This window comes from Ictalurus furcatus, chromosome 7 (genome assembly GCF_023375685.1).
Source record: "Ictalurus furcatus strain D&B chromosome 7, Billie_1.0, whole genome shotgun sequence".
NCBI classification, from domain to species: Eukaryota; Metazoa; Chordata; class Actinopteri; order Siluriformes; family Ictaluridae; genus Ictalurus; species Ictalurus furcatus.
In genome coordinates this window covers 30,863,560-30,887,250 of record NC_071261.1, presented here as the reverse complement: position 1 = coordinate 30,887,250, position 23,691 = coordinate 30,863,560, and the positions used below count along the sequence as shown (strand labels likewise).

The 23,691-nt window shown below is 36.7% G+C and overlaps 3 protein-coding genes across 4 annotated transcripts in view; 2 read left to right on the top strand and 1 right to left on the bottom strand.

Annotated features, from left to right (window-relative positions):
• Window positions 1-2,624: 2,624 nt before the first annotated feature.
• Window positions 2,625-13,316, bottom strand: cldn1 (claudin 1). The gene is made up of 4 exons (XM_053629761.1): window positions 13,002-13,316; window positions 7,140-7,304; window positions 5,280-5,364; window positions 2,625-4,588 (listed from the first exon to the last, which is right to left on the bottom strand). The coding sequence occupies exons 1-4, from the start codon at window positions 13,222-13,224 to the stop codon at window positions 4,423-4,425; spliced, it is 639 nt and encodes a 212-aa protein (XP_053485736.1). The 5' UTR covers window positions 13,225-13,316; the 3' UTR covers window positions 2,625-4,422.
• A 2,389-nt stretch (window positions 13,317-15,705) lies between these two features.
• On the top strand, window positions 15,706-18,994 carry zgc:153913 (carboxypeptidase N subunit 2). Its single transcript, XM_053629760.1, has 2 exons — window positions 15,706-16,055; window positions 17,027-18,994. The coding sequence occupies exons 1-2, from the start codon at window positions 16,050-16,052 to the stop codon at window positions 18,623-18,625; spliced, it is 1,605 nt and encodes a 534-aa protein (XP_053485735.1). The 5' UTR covers window positions 15,706-16,049; the 3' UTR covers window positions 18,626-18,994.
• Window positions 18,995-22,120: 3,126 nt separating this feature from the next.
• Window positions 22,121-23,691, top strand: part of LOC128610425 (tensin-3) — a 63,387-nt gene continuing 61,816 nt past the window's right edge. The window contains exon 1 of one of the 2 annotated variants that reach the window (XM_053629734.1): window positions 22,121-22,547. The gene's annotated coding sequence lies outside the window, so the exon portion shown is untranslated. The remainder of the gene's footprint in view (window positions 22,548-23,691) is intronic. The other variant, XM_053629735.1, reaches the window with a different exon arrangement.

Sequence of the window (23,691 nt, the reverse complement as noted above, 5' to 3'; positions counted from 1 at the left end):
TCTGAACCCTGACTAAAACATCGTGTCATTGCTATGTATATCTACATCTCAGCCTGGCTCGAATGATCACGGCCCTGAAACACAGTCTTTTCTTACTATCTACTGTTTAAACTGATTTAATCAGTGCATTGTAGTTTACACGCTCTGATCCTGACACAACCTGTCAAAGCAGCAAGCATACCCTCAGGCGGTGTTGAAATCCAGCCGGCACAAACGCTTCCAAGTCACCATGCCCACATGCCCAGACTACAAGATCTTATGCCTGAGGTCATATTCACTGTATACTGCTGCTCCTATACAAGTAATGAACCTCAATGTTTTCCTCATGAATAAATCTTAACACACTTAGCTTGTGTTTCAAAAAGGATGCACTTCTTCTGTTGTTATTTTGCTGGAATTTGACGTAGACGATGTGCCTGCACAGGTTCTTCAGTGGTCTGATTGTAGAACATGTTCCGGCAGATCCGCACGAGTCATGCACTCTATGGGGGGCTCGAAGGAATGTGCAGGAACAGGATGTAGTGAAGAATAAGTCATGGAAGTGAAGTGAAGTAAGTTGGAAATTTCCCCATTTAAAAACCGTTTTAAAATTGTATATATCCATAAGCGGTGCATGATTTCTGAATTCATCACCGTCCCATTCAGAACTTCTTTTCCCCCCATTGATTCCGCATTATCCTTTGGATTAGGGTCTGGTCGTAGGATATATCCACATTACATTCTTGAAAATGTAAATAATTGCAATTAGAGGTACATTTTCTTTTTCTTTTTTTTTCTTTCTTAAATCCAGAAACCCAGGGGGATGCAAACTTTTCCACTATATCGAATAGTAACTTTAACAAACGCGGAAGGCGGTGGCAAAACCATTTCAAATACCAATACTGCTAACAAAAGGCTTGAAAGAAAAGTGTTGTTATGTCATAAACTATAAGAGCCAATCATGCTTGATATGCAAATACATCTTTAATATATAACACTAGCTAAAGAACAGTACTTGATGGTTTTCTGGCATTTTCTTTGGCTGACTTTTTTAATGTTTAAAACTTCATTCAGGGGAAGAATTGTGACACTGCTTATGATTATTCAAAACACTAACTGTATCCACGTAGTGTGTGTGTGTGTGTGTGTGTTACTGAATATATGGATGAATGTATGTAATATCTCTCTTAATTCTCTTAAAGCTTAGCTTAACCCGAGACACGCCTCAACCACCAGTAATGTGTTACGTACAACCTTCAGAAATATACAAAGCTAAGCCGTATGAAACCAGTAAACACACACCACGTATCATATGCATGTCTACCCGGTCTCACCTGATGATCTAATGACCTGGGATTTAAAAAGAAAAGAAAAAAAGTACATTAGCAAGAATTTATGATAATATTTATGATAATCATGTGATGTAATTGATAGTTTCTCTCAACACAATGTCATTTTATCTCTTGTTAGGTTTATTGACATACTGGTTTTGAAAGTGTATGTTAAAGTATCAGTCAGATCTGTTGCACTTCTGCCTTTTTCAGATTACATTTTACGACCAATTAGATTTTTTTTTTGTTTTTAGACCTCTTTTTTGTTTTTAGACCTCTTTTTTGCTGATTCATCATTATGTGTGTTTGTGTGTGTGTGTGTTTTTATATTTATTGTTGGATATTGTAAGATACACACGCATTTCATTTGCGAATTGTTGAAATTGTAAACAAATTGCGCATTTTTATTTTTATTTTTCTTCAGAAACTGTGGGGGATACAAACTTTTGCACAAGTAATAGTTTTAACATCCAAGAAACAACGTGTTCTGATTACAACCTTCAACCACATCAGAAACCAATGTTACGAATAAAAATACATAGAGGAAAAGTGTCGTTAGGTCATAAACTATAAGAGCCAATCATGTTCGATATGCAAATGAAAGCAGGGGGGTGATGTGTAGATTTTTTTTTTTTTTTTTTTTCAATTTGAAAATGGATTTAAATACTGATTTGGTCACATTTTATTCAGCAATATGCATAAAACACAACCAAGAGATTTATTTATAATTACTAATGAATAATTAATAATGAAGTAATTGACTTTTTCTTCTTGTTGGATTATTTTTAGCTAGTTGCTTTATGCAGATTCAGATTCAATATATATTTTTTTTAAAGTAGAATTATAATGAATGTATCTACAACTCTGTTCCTGAATATTATGACCTTCAACATGTTTTTTTGTTTTTGTTTTTAGTGTTATAGCAGTTTTAAAATCCCTCTCAGCCATGTTTTCTGTCCGCGTGTCTACCTGGGATTGTTCTGGATTCTGCTCCCGTGAACGTGTCTCCGCGGGTTCTCCCATGACCACAGAACACACCCAGCTCCCTTTCAGCTCATTCCAGTGAAGAAGGAAGGTGTTGTTGAGAAAATAAACCACACAGTCATAAGCCGTGTGTGCCACTGGTGCTTTAATACAAGTCCACCCACCCACCCACACACACACACACATGTAGACCTATAATTATCATTTAAAAAGCAAGCATTGTTGTGTATAAACATGTTTACATTGACACACCACACCACAACACAACACAATAAACATGCAATACAACTTCCTTGCATCATTTCTTTAAAAACAACGTTTAATCGCAGGTCTCGTACAAAAGCAAGATTTTATTCAGTAAATCATTGACATACAAATGTCTTCAACATTCAGTAACAAAACCTTACACCTTACAAAGCAATTCACGAAAAAAAAAAAACAACGACATTCGGACGCATACATTATGGGTCACGCTGACAAAAGAAGATTACACCACAGCGCTGTTGAGTTCTGGATTCTGATTGGTCAGGAGGTATCGATTTATCCGCTCGTTCATTTCCTACGACAGCAACTCGAACGATCCCAGGTTTACATCGATGCGCTCGTTCTAACACGTGCTCGTTTCTCACACGCGGACTCGTGCAAGGCTAATGATACCAAGTTGTTATTTCTGGATACTCAACGCTAAATGTATATAGAAACGGATAAAAAGTATGATGTCATTCATTAACAAATTCAAATTTGTAATTGTTGGCCAATGGTGTGGTGTAAGAGAAATAAAACACTTCAGTTCATGCTGTTTAAAAAAACACCCGCAAGTGTTTGATTCCTTACATCTGTTTATGATGTAATTGAAAACCAGTGCAGAATAATATATTGTTTACAGTTTTTAATGCCCGAGAAATACCATATCACTAACTAGCACAAGGTTCTGATAAAAAATAATAATAATAATAATTAATCCAGGTAGCATGTAATCACACTCTAATAATGGATATGTTTTGGGGAAAAAAAATTAGCACTGGCAACAAATTTGAATCAAATAGCAATCTATGTAATATAAATAAAAAAAAAAGTTCCTTGGTATTTCAAAACAGTTTCATTATTTTTTAAAAATGCACAGACATTCTCACAAATCCCCTTGTTGGAAAGATTAGGAAGAGTTCAAATTGGTGTGAGAACTGAATGATTCAGTACGTTTACACGGACAACGATAATCCGATATGAACCCGATTAAGACGATACTCTGATTAAGAAACTGGCATGTAAACAGAGATTACTGATGACGTTAATCCGATTAAAGTTACTCGAAGTAAACACACATGGAATTAAGACGTGTGGAGTATTTCCTGTTTTAGTCGCATTACAGACATGTACACACTTTAATCACACTATTAACGTATCACACTATTGTGCGACAGGACACGTACACACACGGCAGCGCTCAACTGTTTGACGGCAAACAAGAGAGCACGGCTGCGTCCCAAACCGCGCACTTACCTCTTGTATAGTAGGAGAAATACATGTATCTCAGCTACTATAGTAGGTAAGTACGCAGTTTGGGACGCAGCCCACGTCGGATGTCGGACGGCGTGGTGTGGGGAAGTAATAGCATGTGACGTTAATCGATCTATGTTTCTATAACATGGGATCATGAAAGGAGTATTCTAAATGCAACTCATGTCACGATATTGTCTTATTCAGAATAAGGTCAGTAATTAGATTACTGCTGTCCGTGTAAACGTAGTCATTGTTCACTGGTCTGGTTTCTTGAATGAAATGAATCAGGGATTTAGTGGCTAAAGGTTGCCAGGTCGGTAAGACTAACGCAAATCGTTCCTTGGTTTCTGCAAACAGAAGCTGATTCTAGAGATAATATCATTTTGAACAAACATAACAGTTATAACAGGGATTTCTGACAAAACAGGTCGCATGTGAACAAAGGATTCACCTCAAACCACGCCGCATTATTAAATCCAGAAGAAAAGTGGAAGTGAGTGAGAAAAGTGAGTGAGACATATTTTGCAGTACTTTAGAGAAGAGCGAATGTGACTGGTTCGATGTTTTGTTCTGTAACTGTGTGCTTTATGTAAACCTGGACCTGGATTATCCTGAGAGTGGCTGAGCGTTAAACGTAGCCGGGCTGTGAGGGCTGGTTCGGGCGGGGCGCCGGGTAACGGGCTGGTGGAGCTCCTGAGCTCTTCTGGCCACAGTTACAGCACAGCAAGCTGCCTCCAATCACAGTGAGCGCGCACGCTCCCCATCCGATATACAGAGCTTTACCGAACTCGTACCTGCAAGCAGCAAGAACATCAACATCTGTACAGTCCTGCTGCGATCATCTGGGAACATACTTTTTACTGTGATAAAAGATGCGAAGATTTTTATCAAGATTTATCCTCCCAGCTCCACTTTACTTTCATCCAGGTCCACTACTGACCCGATCGATTTTAAAGCCACCCTAATCCGTAGGCTACCGAATGTCAATAAAAATCTTAATTTGTACCATGATTAAATCCTTTTACAGTGAACTAATTTGATACACTGACTAGTCTGTGTGGAAATTGTCACTGTAGTAGTTTTTGGTATTTTCTATTAAAAAGTACAAGAAGCTGAAAAATCGTATCGGTAAACGTGAATCAGTGCTAAACACGTGAAAGAAAAGTGTTCTCGTGTCATAACCCATAAGAGCCAATCATGTTCGATATGCAAATGAAAGCAGGGGATGGGCGGGACGTTCAAAAGTGTTTTGAATTTGTTACGTGATAAAATCTCATTTGCTACACAAAGTGAAAATAAACTTTATTTTCCAAAAATGAATTAAGATTAAAGACTAACCCTAGAATAAGGTAAAAAAAAAAAAAAAAAAAAAATGAATTCCTGTATTAGTCAATTATGCACAACTCAGATTTAAACGAACAACAGCAATGTATGTTAAATGTATCTCTAATGAAGAAAATAAAATGGTGGTAAAAGTCTGCTCACTTTCCATTCGTCGGGGTGAAGGGGTCGAAGAACTTCCGTCTGATGTTATCTCCATACCAGATAGTAGCAATGAAAGCGAAGACACCTGAAGGACCAAACAACCAAACAGGTGAAGCTTTAAACAGAATAAAAAAGGATTCCTGTAAAGAATTAATATCATGCGGAATTGGTGGTATTTATTACTGGACGACAGGACATCCTTATATTGGACATAATGAGAAGCAGTGGCGAGTGGTGACTTCTATAACCGGGTATACTGTGACTCAACCCACCCCATGTTTTACGCATGGCGTAACCAAACACAGTAGGTAAATGGTATGGCACATCGGGTTAGGACACACTCAAAGACAAAGAGCAAAATCAGAAACGACAAATAAGAAACACCATGGCAGCTCTGACCCATCGAGGCATGGACTCCACAAGACCTCTGAAGGTGTTCTGTGGGATCTGGCACCAAGATGTTAGCAGCAGATCCTTTAAGTCCTGTAAGGTGTGAAGTGGGGCCTCCATGGATCGGACTTGTTTGTCCAGCACACCCCACAGACGCTCGATCGGATCGAGATCTCGGGAATTTGGAGGCTGAGTCAACACCTTGAACTCTTTGTCATGTTCCTGAACAATTTCTGCAGTGTGGTAGGGAGCATTGTCCTGCTGAAAGAGACCACTACTGTTAGGGAATACCATTGACATGAAGGGGTGTACTTGGTCTGCAACATTGTTTAGGTAGGTGGTACGTGTCAAAGTAACATCCAAATGAATCCCAAGGTTTCCCAGGAGACCATTGCCAGAGCATCACACTGCCTTCTTCCCATAGTGCATCCTGGTGTCATCTCTTCCCCAGGTAAGCGACGCACCCACACCCGGCCTCCACATGATGTAAAAAAACATGATTCCTCAGACCAGGCCACCTTCTTCTATTGCTCCATGGTCCAGTTCTGATGTTCACATGCCCATTGTAGGAGATTTCAGTGGTGGACAGGAGTCACTGTGTGTTCTGACTCCTTTCTATCAGAGCCAGCTTTAACTTTTTCTGCAGTTTGTGCTTCAGTAGCTCTTCTGTGGGATTAGACCCGATGGGCTGGCCTTCACTTCACATGCGCATGAAGAAGCCTTGGGCACCCATGACCCTGTCGCTGGTTCACCGATTGTCCTTCCGAGGACCACTTTTGGTAGGTACGAACCTCTGCATACTAGGAACACCACACAAGACCTGTCATTTTGGAGATGCTCTGACCGAGTCATCTAGCCATCACAATTAGGTCCTTGTCACAGTAGATCAGATCCTTACACTTGGCCATTTTTCCTGCTTCCAGCACATCAACTTCGAGAACTGACTGTTCACGTGCTGCTTAATATATCCCACCCCTTGACAGGTGCCTTTATAACGACATAATCAATGTTATTCACTTCACCTGTCCGGAGCTTTAATGTTATAGCTGATTGGTGTGTATAGGATTGAATTCAGAAACTGGCATGATCAATGACAAACAAGTTACCATGACGACCCATTAGTTACTGAAGGGGTCGCAATCGGTTATCATAATTCTTTTACAAAATATAATAATATCATTGTAATATCACTACAACTTGTTTTTACACATCACCCAGTTCTTGTGCTTCTCTACCTGTAATAATTATATGTTATAACGTAAGTGATCAGGAACTAACAAGTTTTGTGGATGTTCCACAACATTTTCCTGAAGTCCTGATGTGTTTTATCCTTTACTGAGATATATATATATATATATATATATATATATATATATATATATATATATATATATATATATACACACACACAGTATATACAGAGAGATAGATATATAGATATAAAGATATAGATATATCATATCTCCATACCTGCGATGATGAAGACCACGCCTCCAGCCACAGCCACTTTGTCTTTGAGCTCCACATTGTCCTCCATGCACTTGGTGCACTTCATGCCCACCGAGGCCACCAGGATGGCGATTCCACACAACAGGATCCCCGACAGGATGAACCCTCGAGCCGCCTGGACCTCCACTGCAGAGGGAGAGACACAAACACATCCATATCAGACAGACGTGATAGCGCAGGGAGCTCATAACTGCGGTAAAATATTTAAGCTTTTCAGGAATAATCAGTACTTTCATAGCGCTAATAATAAGAATGAACTGATCAGCTGATCGCATTCACACTAGTGCAATTTTGTACAATGAGCAAGTCCTTATATAAGGTTACATCTAGTTTCATGAGACAAAAGTGAAAGGAAAAATAATTTCTCTCTCTCTCTCTCTCTATATATATATATTGTAGATATCATGTTATATATATATTTTTTGCCATATCGTTGAGTGGACTAGCTGTTATTTGAGAGAAAGTAATTTAATAAACCATGAACATAGCATTGGAATGCTTGGAAATATGGTGTAACTTCTCTTCTGTAACAATTTAGAAATAATTGTTCTGTGCCATGCCTGTACTCAGTACAAGACCAAGTTATGACAGTGTTCTGGGGAACTCATCCTCTATTTGATATTGGTATATAGTTATATTGCAGTTACAGCTGAGGTCATAACTGTACATATGCCTTGCAGAATCTGCAAATATGTTAATAATGAAAAAAAAAAAAAATCTTTAACTAACATTAATAAATCATTTATGATCCCTCTTATTATTATTATTATTATTGTTTTTTTTTTTAAGATTATTAGCATTTTGCAGATTCTGCAAGGCGTATGTAAACTTAAGACCTCAACTGTATGTACAAAAAACACAGTCGCTACAGTTATTCCTGAGAACTTATATTTCTTTAAATTTAAGTTGATTATTGTAAATGGAAATGAGCCAAAACAATTCGATGTTTGATGATAATAATGAATCTGCTACGATACGATATGATTGGATTAAGGACCTGGGGTTAGTTTACGAATAATGATGACGATTCAGAGGCCAAATCAGATTAAAAATATGAATGATTTGTTACACATCGGTCGTTTGTTTTTTATCCATATTAACTGATTCATGATTGATTTCGATCTTTGTCTTTTAAATCAATACACCGATCCAGATCGTCAGGTCTGTACACCATGGTGTTGTGGGTAGTGAAACAGTGAAAGCAGTTCAGGAACAGTTATGGAATCCGAGGTATTTATCCAACCTGTCTGAACTCGCAGGAAAATACGTGCAGATAAGACAGATGAGGAGGAGGATGTGGAAGAGAAGGATGAGGAGAAGGACAGGGAGGAGGATGAGGAAGAGAAGGATGAGGAGAAGGACAGGGAGGAGGATGTGGAAGAGAAGGATGAGGAGAAGGACAGGGAGGAGGATGTGGAAGAGAAGGATGAGGAGAAGGACAGGGAGGAGGATGAGGAAGAGAAGGAGAAGGAAGCTTAAGTTGAGGAGAAAGATGAGGAGGAGAAGCATGATGATGATGATGAGGAGACTTAGGATGAGGAGGAGTTGGAGAAGGACGAGGAGGAGCAGGAGGAGGAGGAGGATGAGGAGATGGAGGAGGAGAAGGATGTGGAGGCAGAGTAGAAGGATGAGGAGGAGTAGGAGGAGGATTAGGACGTGGAGGATGAGGAGGAGAAGGACGATAAGGAGGAAGAGCAGGAGAAGGACAAGGATGAGAAGAATAAGGAGGAGAAGGATGATGAGGTAGAGGAGGATGAGGTGGAGAAGGAGGTGGAAGAAGAGGAGGAGGACAGGAAGGAGGAGAACGAGGACAAAGAGGAGAAGGAGCAGGACAAGGAGAAGGAGGATGAGGAGGTCAGTGAGGAGGAGGAGGAAGAGAAGGAAGAGGATGAGGAGAAGGAAAAGGATGAGTGGAAGGAGGAGAAGGATGAAGAGGAAGGGAAGGAGGAGAAGGACAAGGATGAGGGAGGAGGAGGAGGACAAAAGGAGGAGGAAGAGCAGGACAGGGACGAGGATAAGGACAAAAAGGAGGAGGAGGATGAATTACATTCAACTGCTCAAATTCTCGATGATTTCCAGTATTTCTGTAGATTTTACATAGAATTGTCTAACGAGCTCGTTCTGAACCTCTCTACATGAGCTCTGTATGAAAGCCCGAGCTAAGAGCAGTACCTAATGTACTGACAGGAATGTACTGACAGGCATGCGCTGACAGGAGCGTCGTAAAGGCGGGAAGGTGGAGATTCTTATCTTTATTCTTTACGAATCTGAGTAGAGAGAGAACAAGTAAAGAAACGAAAACAAAACAAACAAGCAAACAAACAAAAAGTCCAGGAGCTCTTTAAGCCTCATACATACACTGCTTTACCATGAACTTCTCCAGATATAATGCGCTTCATGTTAAATAACAATAATAAACTATGACTTTAAGGGAACTCTAATTAATATTGGCACCCCTGTCAGCCCATAAGGTTGTAATATGTCGACATGCAGTAACTGATTATTACCATTACTAACAAACTTAGAGAAAACAATGCATAATAATGTCATTACAGGAGCTACACTAAGGCAAAAACTATAGAACAATAGTAGCTGTTTACCCAAATCCTTACATTATATAAACAAATCAATAGTAAATAAATAAATAAAGAAAGAAAGACAGAAAGAAAGAAGTAAGTTAGTAAAAAAATAAATAAATAAATACATAAGTAAGTAATTAAATATGTAACCAAACAAACAAGCAAACAAATAAATTAATAAATAAATAAGCAAACATTAAGTATGTAAATAAGAAGTAAATGACTAAATAAACAAGTAAATAAGTAAGCAAATAAATAAGTATATAAAGAAGAAGTAAGTAAATAAATGAATAAACAGATGCAAATAAGTAAATAAAGCATAAAATTCAACAAATAAATAGGGGGACAAATAAGTAGTTCATTAGGTAAGTAAATAAGGAAGTGAGCAAGCAAACTAACTAACTAAACTAAGCAAAATAATAAACTAGAATGAGTAAATAAATAACAACAAACAAAAACAAACAAATGAACAACTACTACTAAAATAATAAGTATAGATAATAAGCTAGTAGAGATAAGATGTAAATAATGTAAATAAGAGACTATAACTGTAGATAAGATGTAAATGTAAATGAGAGACTATAACTGCAAATAAGATGTAAATAATGTAAATAAGAGACTATAACTGTAAATAAGGTGTAAATGTAAATAAGAGACTATGACTGTAAATAAGATGTAAATGATGTAAATAAGAGTCTCTAACTGTAAATAAGGTGTAAATGTAAATAAGAGACTATAACTGTAAATAAGATGTAAATAATGTAAATAAGAGACTATAACTCTAAATAATATGTAAATGTAAATAAGAGACTATAACTGTAAATAATATGTAAATGATGTAAATAAGAGACTATAACTGTAAATAAGATGTAAATAATGTAAATAAGAGACTATAACTGTAAATAATATGTAAATGATGTAAATAAGAGACTATAACTGTAAATAATATGTAAATGATGTAAATAAGAGACTATAACTGTAAATAATATGTAAATGATGTAAATAAGAGACTATAACTGTAAATAATATGTAAATGATGTAAATAAGAGACTATAACTGTAAATAAGATGTAAATGTAAATAAGAGACTATAACTGTAAATAATATGTAAATGATGTAAATAAGAGACTATAACTCTAAATAATATGTAAATGTAAATAAGAGACTATAACTGTAAATAATATGTAAATGATGTAAATAAGAGACTATAACTGTAAATAAGATGTAAATGTAAATAAGAGACTATAACTGTAAATAATATGTAAATGATGTAAATAAGAGACTATAACTGTAAATAAGATGTAAATGTAAATAAGAGACTATAACTGTAAATAATATGTAAATGATGTAAATAAGAGACTATAACTGTAAATAAGATGTAAATAAGAGACTATAACTACAAATAAGATGTACATAATGTAAATAAGAGACTATAACTGTAAATAAGATGTAAATGTAAATAAGAGACTATAACTGTAAATAATATGTAAATGATGTAAATAAGAGACTATAACTGTAAATAAGATGTAAATGTAAATAAGAGACTATAACTGTAAATAAGATGTAAATGTAAATAAGAGACTATAACTGTAAATAATATGTAAATGATGTAAATAAGAGACTATAACTGTAAATAAGATGTAAATAAGAGACTATAACTACAAATAAGATGTACATAATGTAAATAAGAGACTATAACTGTAAATAAGATGTAAATGTAAATAAGAGACTATAACTGTAAATAAGATGTAAATGATGTAAATAAGAGACTATAACTGTAAATAAGATGTAAATGTAAATAAGAGACTATAACTGTAAATAATATGTAAATGATGTAAATAAGAGACTATAACTGTAAATAAGATGTAAATGTAAATAAGAGACTATAACTGTAAATAAGTTGTAAATGTAAATAAGAGACTATAACTGTAAATAAGATGTAAATGTAAATAAGAGACTATAACTGTAAATAAGATGTAAATGTAAATAAGAGACTATAACTGTAAATAAGGTGTAAATGTAAATAAGAGACTATAACTGTAAATAAGGTGTAAATGTAAATAAGAGACTATAACTGTAAATAAGGTGTAAATGTAAATAAGAGACTATAACTGTAAATAAGATGTAAATGTAAATAAGAGACTATAACTGTAAATAAGGTGTAAATGTAAATAAGAGACTATAACTGTAAATAAGGTGTAAATGTAAATAAGAGACTATAACTGTAAATAATATGTAAATGATGTAAATAAGAGACTATAACTGTAAATAAGATGTAAATGTAAATAAGGGACTATAACTGTAAATAAGGTGTAAATGTAAATAAGAGACTATAACTGTAAATAAGGTGTAAATGTAAATAAGAGACTATAACTGTAAATAAGGTGTAAATGTAAATAAGAGACTATAACTGTAAATAAGGTGTAAATGTAAATAAGAGACTATAACTGTAAATAAGGTGTAAATGTAAATAAGAGACTATAACTGTAAATAAGATGTAAATGTAAATAAGAGACTATAACTGTAAATAAGGTGTAAATGTAAATAAGGGACTATAACTGTAAATAAGGTGTAAATGTAAATAAGAGACTATAACTGTAAATAAGATGTAAATGTAAATAAGAGACTATAACTGTAAATAAGATGTAAATGATGTAAATAAGAGACTATAACTGTAAATAATATGTAAATGATGTAAATAAGAGACTATAACTGTAAATAAGATGTAAATGTAAATAAGAGACTATAACTGTAAATAATATGTAAATGATGTAAATAAGAGACTATAACTGTAAATAAGATGTAAATAAGAGACTATAACTACAAATAAGATGTACATAATGTAAATAAGAGACTATAACTGTAAATAAGATGTAAATGTAAATAAGAGACTATAACTGTAAATAAGATGTAAATGTAAATAAGAGACTATAACTGTAAATAATATGTAAATGATGTAAATAAGAGACTATAACTGTAAATAAGATGTAAATAAGAGACTATAACTACAAATAAGATGTACATAATGTAAATAAGAGACTATAACTGTAAATAAGATGTAAATGTAAATAAGAGACTATAACTGTAAATAAGATGTAAATGATGTAAATAAGAGACTATAACTGTAAATAAAATGTAAATGATGTAAATAAGAGACTATAACTGTAAATAATATGTAAATGATGTAAATAAGAGACTATAACTGTAAATAACGTGTAAATGTAAAAAAAGAGACTGTATCTTACAGGGTAGTTGTAGGAGTGAGTCGTAGACTTTGCACTGTATCTGGCCGGTGCTCTGGTACACACAGGACTGCCACAGTCCCTCATATATGGCCTGTGCTGTTATAATGTTATCCCCTGCGTACGAGGACATCTTCCACTCCGTCATGGTGGCGGAGATGATCAACCCCACAAAGCCTAAAAACGCCAACGAGAAGCCGAGAAGCTGCATCCCTCCGCTGGCCATGTCTGCTATCAGAGAGGGGTTTCCAATCAGAAGAGGAAAGACAGGATGGAAATCCTGAGAGAGAGGGACAGAGATAAAGATAGGGAGAAAGAGAGAGAGAGAGAGCTCTCAGCTGCAGGTCAGGAGAGAAGATTCACTTGGACTAAAGTTTGGAGTTGATCATCACCTCCTCCCTCACCTGGGAGCAACACACACACACACACACACACACACACACACACACACACACACAGAGAGAGAGAGAGAGAGAGAGAGAGAGAGAGAGAGAGAGAGAGAGAGACTGGTGCCACCTGGTGGACAATTCACTAACAGCAGGCAATTTAAATGTATTTCAATACAGTCATGGGAAAAAAAGTGCACTCACCTTCAGTTCTAGGTTTTGGGGCTTAAATAACAACTGTGTGGCCTTCATCAACCTCTATAAACAAACAAATAGCCTCAGGTGACAACACAACACACAGTATGGATCGTTTTATTCCAGATGTTATTTATACGCTTGTTCTCGAGTTATTGAGATTTGGATTCAACCAGTTAAACAGGTTAATAACTATAAGAGCTCAATAATAAATAGAATAATTTTGATCATGTTGGGTTGGGATTGTAAGTAGATTGTGCCCTGGGGATCCCGGATGCCATTATGAGATCAGGAATTATGTTTTACTAAGGAGAAAACATGTTGTTTTCGAACTTTCATAAACAATAATTCCACGTAGGCTACTTGCGTATGTTTTCTGTGTGGTAGGAAAAAAGGGGAAAAAGATCCCTTCATTTTAAGTGAACAGACTGTTAAAAAAGTCTAAATATCTGATGGGAAATGTCTAAATGAGAAAAAGATATATGATATGTAATTAATTAATTAATTAATTAAAACAATAACAACATTGTTCAATAAAAATGCTATTTGATAGTAACCCTTTCGGTTATGTGTTGTCTGTTTAATAATACACTGAATGGCTGAAACGACAGTAGACAGTTGTTTAGACAGGTCTGAAAATGATGTGAGCTCAATTTGATGAAGATTGGACAAAATTTGAAGGAATAACAAAAATGGCACTTGGAAGCATTTTGAGCATGTTATTGTAACTTTTGACCAGTAAGCGGTGCTGTCAAGAAATTTGCCTTCAGATTTGTTGGTACGTTACTGGCAAACCATTGGCATATCAACATTGTTTTGATAACTTTTGTCCAGGTTGGTCTGACTTTGGTGTTGATTTAACCTCGATTTTAAATTTTGGACACATGGTTTAAAAGTTTGACTATAAACATACTATAGAGCATTGGCAACACTTTGCCCAAATTTGCTCAGAAGGTTCCTTAGACCCTTCCCACTCAGTATGCCAAATTTCACAACTATTTCCAGAAGGTTCTATGAAGAAGAAGAAGAAGAAGAAGAAGAAGAAGAAGAAGAAGAAGAAAAGGTGGAATAACATGGTGCCTGGGTGCTTGGCCCCCTAATAATAATAATAATAATAATAATAATAATAATAATAATAATAATAATATAAACTTGCTAGTAATAACAAACTGACTAAATAGATAAATAAAAAACAAAAAACAAACAAACAAATATTACTACTGCTACTACTACTCTTAATAATAATAATAATAATAATAATAATAATAATAATTATTATTATTATTATTATTATTATTATAGTTATAATAATAATAATAATAATAATAATAATAATAATTTGTTTGTGATAACTAACTAACTAAATATATAAACAAACAACAAACAAACAAATACTACTACTACTACTTTTAATAATAATAATAATAATAATAATAATAATAATAATAATATAAACTTGTTAGTAATAACAAACTGACTAAATAGATAAATAAAAAACAAAAAACAAACAAACAAATATTACTACTGCTACTACTACTCTTAATAATAATAATAATAATAATAATAATAATAATAATAATAATTTGTTTGTGATAACTAACTAACTAAATAGATAAACAACAAACAAAAAACAAACAAACAAATATTACTACTATTACTTTTAATAATAATAATAATAATAATAATAATAATAATAATAATAATAATAATTATTATTATATAAATTTGTTTGTAATAACTAACTGACTAAATAAAAATACAACAAACAAACAAATATTACTACTTCTACTTTTAATAATAATAATAATAATAATAATAATAATATAAATTTGTTTGTAATAACTAACTAACTACATATATAACCAAACAAACAAACAAATGCTACTACTACAGATTTACTTTCTTTAGTTATTTATTTGATTGTTTTCTATACCCCTTTAACACAATTTATTTCTATTTAGCAAAAACTATTTGTCTTTTGTATTTTTTTTTTTATCAGTGAGCATAAAAAGCCTACTGCTGTTTTAATAAAAACACAAACTGAAAGTGACTGTGTAAAAAAGAGTATGTGAGAGTATCTGTAAAAAAAAAGTTCCCTCGTATTATTGACCAAAGGGTCGAAAAGTCCACAAGATGGTGCCTAATATCAACAAATAGAAAATGACTCTAATTTCTATTTCTGCTTGTCCTTTAGAACTTCACTCAGTGATGAAATGAAAAGAGTTTCTGTATTAATAACACAAAGAAACCTGCTGAATAACTAAACCCACATGCTGCCGAGACCCTCGAACCGGAGCGAACTATTTTGTAACATCTTCCAGTAAGGCACTGAATGACGAACAGCAAATATTGTACTTTTGCAGAGCAGACGAGTGCGAGATTAGCGGTGAGATTAGCGCGGCCAAAACGGCAGAAAGTCTGAACCTGAACCTGCAGCTCGACTGATTCCTTCTTACAGAAAATTCCGGACATGCAGGTACATCATGTACATTTTCTCCTTCAGTGCCGTATGTTTGTCTCCTTATTTTGATCCGTTCTTAGTTTGAACCTGAACAGCAAAGTCTAAACAGATTTCATCATTCTATTTGTCAAGAAGATTCTTTTATACTGCGTACACGCACCGTTGTTTGTAACGACACTATGAGAAAGTTCAAAGTTTTCCATTTCTACTACTTCATGTATAGTTAGATCATTTGTTCACTTAAAAAAAAAAGACCATGTCTCATGAAAGACAAAAATATAAGTCAGAAAAAAAAAAACAATCACAATACAGAAATTTCCACATAAATCTATATAATGTAAACAGGTAACAACTGCTGAAGCCTTGATTCTGATTGGTCAGTAAGTCTTGATTCATTTTCTGTAACAGCAGCTCTGACAATAACGCGCTCGTGTGTATCACTGGTATTGTGAAGTTTTCTGTAAGGGGATGTTTATTTTACATTCATGGAAGGAGTCTCCAGTGTCAGCGCTTTGCAAAAATCAGAAGTAAAACCGTTTTAAGCTTTAAGTTTTCTGTTTTGTTTACGTCTCATTAACTTGAAGGGGGGGGGGGGGGGATGACTGTTTAATGCAAGTGAGAACAGGAACTGGAGTTGTTCCACGATCGTTAAGTGTAACTATAAATGGCTAAAATGTATGACGTGTTGTTCATTAATGAACAAAATCTTTGAAAATTGCTGTGGTAAGAGAGGAAATAAAACACTTCAGAACATGCTGTTATAGGAAAACACTCAACAATCAACTTCCTGTAGTGTTAATTCCTTACATAGCCTACAATGTGCATTACAGTGAACATAAACATAACAACGATCATTAAAGATCACGGAAGGTTATTCATTTCCTACAAAATGCTACTTTTTTCAACTTTTACAATGGATATAATAAAGTGTCAAAGCGCAAGACTGAAACCAGAAACAAACACTCGTTTGTTGTTTGTTTTCCCAGGAGAAGATGAAGATCAACAACGTGGTCGCTCTGCTTGTCCTGCTTCAGCTCTGCCAAAACGCTGTCCTGAGCATCAGCAGCACCTCCTGCCCTCCACTGTGCCAGTGTTTCTCTGCAACAACCGTCATTTGCTCAGATCCGCTGATAAAGGCTTTGCCAGCGGACATCCCTTCCCAGGCGACAGCTCTGATCGTGATAGCATCTGGTCTGAGAAGGATCACCATTCAGGAGCATCTGGGAAACCTGACCAAACTTGTATTCTTGAACAACCCAGTGGAGAATGTCTCCCATGACGCCTTTAAAAGTCTGATGAGTCTAGAGGAGCTGGAGATTAGCGGAAGTCATTTCTTGGTCTTAGAAGCTGGAACCTTTAATAAGTTGGACAAGCTCACCAAGCTTCTTCTTAACAACAACAAGATAACGCTTTTAGCACCAAGCATTTTTGACTCTCTTGAGAAGCTTGAGACGCTTCAACTGCGAGGAAACATGCTCACAAATCTCCACAGGGATATTTTCCACAAGCTCTACAACCTCCAAGAGCTCAATCTGGCCTCCAACAAGCTTCCTACAATACACACGAGTAAGCTGAGCAAGCTGAAGAAGTTGGACTTAGGTTTGAACCAGATCACCTGTCTGGCTGTGGACACCTTCAGAGGAAACCCTCAGCTGCAAATTCTGTCCCTGAAGGGTAACCAGATCGCTCAACTCACTCCGGGCATCTTCAGCCAGCTGGACAACTTGAAGGAACTGAATCTCAGAGGTAACAAAATATCAACATTGAGTGCTGGATTATTCCCTTCCAATCTGAAGAAGCTCATGCTCAGAGGGAACTCCTTAGTCCAACTATCCTCCGTGGCATTTACTGGCCTTCACAATCTCACTCATCTGGACTTGTCTCAAAACCTGCTATCTTCTCTTCCTGCAGAACTTTTCCACAACCTTTCCTCCTTAGAGCATCTGGACTTATCTGAGAATACGCTTCAGGAGTTAGCCAGCACTGTGTTCAGAGGACTGCTCCAAATCAGTGTCATTGATTTGCAGAAGAACAACCTAACCTCACTAGAAGCAGATCTTTTCACAGATCAGGGACAGATGTCGCGCCTCAACTTGGCCAGGAACAGACTGGAGAACCTTCCGGACGGTGTTTTCGAGCCTTTAGACTTTGAGTGTTTGTTGCAGCTCCATGGTAATCCCTGGCTCTGCGATTGCGACCTAATGTACCTTCACGAGTGGTTGCTCTTCTACAGCAAGACCGTGGCGGACCTGAGTCAGGTTTACTGCGCTAATCCCCAGCCTCTCAGGGGAATGAGTCTGACCACCATGAACAAAGAGCAGCTTGTCTGCGTAAACAGATCCATCTCTGAGACACGAAACAGCATTAACCAGACCACCAGCACTGACTCTGACAGACAGTGCAGTCTCCAGGAAGCCAGTGGCATCATTGTTGTTAAGTGCAAGCTCATGAAGTGTACTGATTTAAAACTTGATGTGTATTTTCACCAGTCCGATGGAAGGCCTTTAAATTATACTTTGACAGAACCTTGGCCAGAGTCTGTTCAGTGCTTCAATGGGACGGTAATCCTCACTGTTTTTCCTTAAGTTGTTCTTATTAGTAATTCAATATAGAGCTTTTAAAATAAAAAAAAAATAATAAATAAAATAAATAAAAAACAGGCTTCTACAAGGACACCTAAAACATTTAATATAATAATAAAAAAGCGCCACTAATGCCATACGGGACAATCTGGGAGGATGAGAAAACTACTATTCTAACTTCATCAATTTCCATTTTATTTACTAGACCTCACCGGCCTCTCTCTCTCTCTTTTTTTTTTTTTTTTGAATTTTTTCGAATTTTTTTGGCCCGAGAACTTGCAAAGTGTCTCCCAAGTTGGAAAACTTCCTGTTACAAAGCGCTAACACTGGAGACTCTTCCATTCATGTTAAATAAACATTTCATCTTCATAATAACGACGATTATGCCTTCTTCTTTCTTTTATTTCTGTTTTCTTAGCTCTTAAACAAAAGTTTATTTCATTCTGCCAGCCTCACACGAGACTCCGAGAGATCGTTTTGCTTCTTTCGTGAAATAAACGCTCAAAATAAGCAAAATGATCTAATAATAACAGGATAAGACCATTTCAAGCTTGAGTAAATGAGCAACAATATCTACAAACAGGCATAATGAGCTTATCTTTGTTTAAAAACAATCTAATCAAGAGAAATGTCAGAGGGATTTCACTATACTCAAGATATTCCTCTTGTTACAGTGGATATTTTTTGGACGGCCCAGTGGAAATGTTTTATAGGACCAGGTGGTTCAGCGTCCAACGACGTTTTCACATACAGAGCAGATTATCCAGGAGAAATCTCTAACCACATGACTCACACTGAGCTGATAAGCAAGGTGGATAGCCTGTGAAGTTCAAAGTACAGCCAACACTACAAACAACAGTGTAACGCTCCAACACAACCATGCGCTCTTTATGTCGAAGCATGCGCTTAACAGGATATACCATCGAATTTCATTACCTTGTGACCCGACGACTCCATAGTTAATATTATTACTATTAGGAACATTGTTAAATGTTTACTGTTATCAACACCAAGGTTTATTTATTTATTTACGTATTTGTTTTATTTTGCATCCAGGGACCCCTTCAATGCCTTATATTCCACAGATTCATTCAGCATAGATTTCATTTATGAACACAATTCAAATATTCAAACATACAGCACAGTATTTAAACATTATGTTGTCGTAATTCGGCTAACACGTTAGGTCCGCAGAATTTATATTTATTACGGTAATCTTTGTTGAGTGATCAGGGTTTGAGTTAAAATTGAATAGAAGTGAAATATAATACTAACTCTCAGGAATTCATAGTAAGCATCTGTATAAGAACGTTGATAATGGCTGTGATTTCCAGCACTGTAACAAAATAAACACTCATTATCAGCTCTGAGGAACCGTAGCCAAGGCTGACGGACCCCGCTCTGAGAACGGCTGCCCTACATAATCCTTTTCAGTCTTTCTAATAACACGATTGTGATGAAATTGGATGTCCTTGGGATTCCGAACAGACCCATGAAATTATCCTTGACCTGAACCAGCAGGATTTCTGTGAACGCTGAAGAAAAGACAGCATGGTGCTAAAGTTCACCCACAGAGGGCGCTCTTCGCTGGAGAGAACAGCTTGAAGTTTTTCAGGAATCACTTTCAAGATTCAAGCACTTTATTGTGATATGTACAAGCGTCTTGTATAATGTAAGTCTTAGCTTGGACTTTTGCACCGATCCTGCGTTAGATTTCAAATAAAAGATAAATAATACAAAATAAGATGATGACAATATTACAAGACTGTACATGTTGCGACTGGTGCCATCCATCCATCCATTCATCCTCTATACCACTCTATCCTTTTCAGGGTCACGGGGAAACCTGGAGCCTATCCCAGGGAGCATTGGGCACAAGGCGGGGTACACCCTGGATAGGGTGCCAATCTATTGCAGGGCACAATCACACACCCATTCATACACTATGGACACTTTAGACATGCCAATCTGCCTACCATGCATGTCTTTGGACTGGGGGAGGAAACCGGAGTACCCGGAGGAAACCCCCGCAGCACGGGGAGAGCATGCAAACTCACAGGACCACGGTGGAAATCGAACCCCGGACCCTGGAGGTGTGAGGCGAACGTGCTAACCACTCAGCCACCGTGCGCCCCGGTTTTAATTATATATATATATATATATATGAAGAGTATATAAACTTTTATACATTTCACTAAAATAAACTTCAAACTGACTTAAAATGTAGCAGAAGCTGATATAATGATTTGATTGGTCGCTTTACAGGTACATCAGCTGATAAATTGTTTCGCTGGATGCTAATGTAATATCCTCATACTAGTACAAATAAGTCCAGGTCTAAGAATACTGTCAAGCTAAAACCCTGTTACACTGGAGCTCTTCATTCAATTCAGAAGTCGTTTAGCTCTGCAAGAACTTTTTAACTGTCAATCCTGGCAGCCTTTGGCCAAAGTAAATAATTAAGCAAGACACTCCTTCAGCTATTAAATACTGTCCTACACAAAGCTCAGTTTTGTAACTCTGCATTCCTTCTACAGCCGTGCAGAGGTCCACTGACAATCAGAGGCTCAAACAAGCCAATAAGGGGGAAACTAAAGTCTTTTCATACATGACTTTAACCAGAAAGTGACCATCCCTGGTGTGCGATGAGCGTACAAGCTCAACCACTCAATAATATAAAAAAATGATAAATAAACACAACAGATATGCCAGTAGACATGTGAAGGTGCTTTGAATCCTCTGATATTAAGCGCTCTTCTGGAAGCCCCGCCTCTTGCACCCTTTTTCACATTAGTGACATCTCGTCTGGAAAGATGGACTGGCACGGTGTCCTCACGTATTTCGAGTCCATTAATGTGAAATAAAATCTACGAGTGATGCACATTCCACTTAGCAATCATCAGACAAGTACATCATTGAAACAAGTTACCTTGATTAGGCACACGCTGAAATTTAGGGCACTGACAATGTGGGGGAAAATGTCCAAACATGAACATTGAGACGACAAAATGACAGTGCAAAAAAAATGTCGGCTGTGTGGAACCATTTCACGCCACCCCTCCCTTTCTGAGATGAGTCTGGATGAGTAACGTTAAAAAAAAGACGAAAAACAAAACAAAACAAAACAAAAAAAAAACAAAGTGGGTTTTTTTTTTTTTGCATAAAAGTTAATTCCATCTCTTGGCATGTTTACCCCAAAATTACACGCCTTCATGTGGTGTTTAAGAAGTGCGTTCACGAAAAGCACAATGCCATAATTAAGAAGAGATTTCAGATTAAGAAATCACACAGCAAATAAAACAACTTTTTTTTCTTTCTTTTTCTCCTTTGGCATCAATTAAATCCGTTAAACTCAATCCTTTAAACATCACCGTCGTTTATGGTGAGAAGGCATGTGCCTTCCTGTTCAACCTAAACCCCCTTCCCCCAAATCCACGGCCTCAACCCCAGAACCTCGGAGCAGAGGGAGGGAATGATGGGAGAGAGAGAGAGAGAGAGAGGGAGAGAGGGAGGGAGGGAAGGCGGGATCAGAGGGGGAGGACTCTGGGACTGCTAGGACTTGTGGTGGAGTCTCTCTCTCTCTCTCTCTCACTCTCTCTCTCTCTCTCTTTCTCGTCTCTCTACAGTTTGGAGTTGAGTCAGATGAGAGATCTGGTCCTGACCGTGAACGTGAGTGTATAAGAAACTCCGTTAAAATATAAAACACATCCTGGACTTAAGTTTGAAGCAGTAGTGTCTATCTCCAGCTGCAACTACGATGACAAACAACTCTCTCCTTGGCACAGTAAAGAGATGCATTTGAACTTTTCCTGCTAGTACAAATCCTAAAGGAGACGAAGGAAAAGAAAAGGAAACAGAAGAAGAAGAAGAAGAAGAAGAAGAAGAAGAAAGAGAGGAGGACGAGGCGCACTTTTTGAAATCAAAGGTAAGCTCATTAGCTAGCTGCTCCACTTCATGCTCCTCACTCCAAACCCATCTTTCTCTTTCCCCTCCCATCGACTTGTTCATGTCCATGTCATGGATGAATGAATCTTCACAGAGCGTTTTGTTCTCGTGGATTATTACGCACCGAAGTCTGAAGAGTGTCCGGAAAGAGAGGGTTCTTTCCGAGAGAAAGAGAGAGAGAGAGAGTTCATTGAGCTGTAAGAGCGAATAAGAGTGAAGGCTTCTCATAACTTTCCTCTGATTTTGTAGCATTTTCTACCTTCTGAGGTTTGGACCTCGTGCTAATTGGAAGCATATGTTGATGCACAGGGAGCGAGGAAGTCCTACATGTTTTCCTTGCTGTCGTTGGCTCGCCTTTGTGCAAGAGAGAAAGAAGGCGAGAGATAAAGTGGAGTGTTTTAAGCTCTAAGCTTTGGCACGGCTGCTGTGAAGATTATTAATGATGTGCGTATGTAGTAAAATTTATCATCCGAAAGCCTCCGTAAACCTGGGACCTGTTCAGAGCCGAACAGCCGAATCGACTCTAATGAGGCAAACGTTATAAAAAGTTGCAAAGGTTAAGGTTATGGTTTGAGGCAAGATTAGCGTCCGTACATTTTCTTTCTTCGTTTGTGTGAAATCATACACCACTCTTTCAAATTCGTATGAGCTTCTCATGACAGCACCTTCACTCGTTTCTCTCTTAAGCCGGCTTATCGCTGTGCAATTTTCAGCCTCATTTTGTTCTCGCAGACAAAACTCATACAGCATAGAGATTAGTGTTCTGCTACAATGTTCGTCTAAAAACCTCCAATAGGAGGGCGGCACAGGATTATGCTAAACTCACGAGACGGCTACACATATAGTAGTGGCGATGGCAAAAACGTAAACGATACTAACACTAATGGACCGAAAAAATATCCCTATCACCCCAAGCTCATGTTAAAAAATGTTGAGACTGTGTTCAGCACAAGCCGATTGATGACGTAAGCAGATCGCAGTCATTTTCTCTAGTCACAGGTCTATCGTAAGAAGATCTTCATCATCAGGCAATATAATCTGACAAGGAGGACATACATTATCACACAGTCTGGTATAGATTTCAGACAAGATTTTGTTGGGATCATGTCATGAGTCTTAAAAGG

What these genes read in the sequence shown, in the direction of transcription:
- cldn1 (XM_053629761.1), bottom strand. Translation starts at nt 13,224, where the DNA reads ATGGCCAGCGGAGGGATGCAGCTTCTCGGCTTCTCGTTGGCGTTTTTA. An exon ending in CTCACTCCTACAACTACCCT is followed by an intron (nt 7,305 to 13,001) that starts GTAAGATACAGT and finishes CTCCCTCTGCAG; the next exon opens with TGGAGGTCCAGGCGGCTCGA. An exon ending in CGTGGTCTTCATCATCGCAG is followed by an intron (nt 5,365 to 7,139) that starts GTATGGAGATAT and finishes TTGGTCCTTCAG; the next exon opens with GTGTCTTCGCTTTCATTGCT.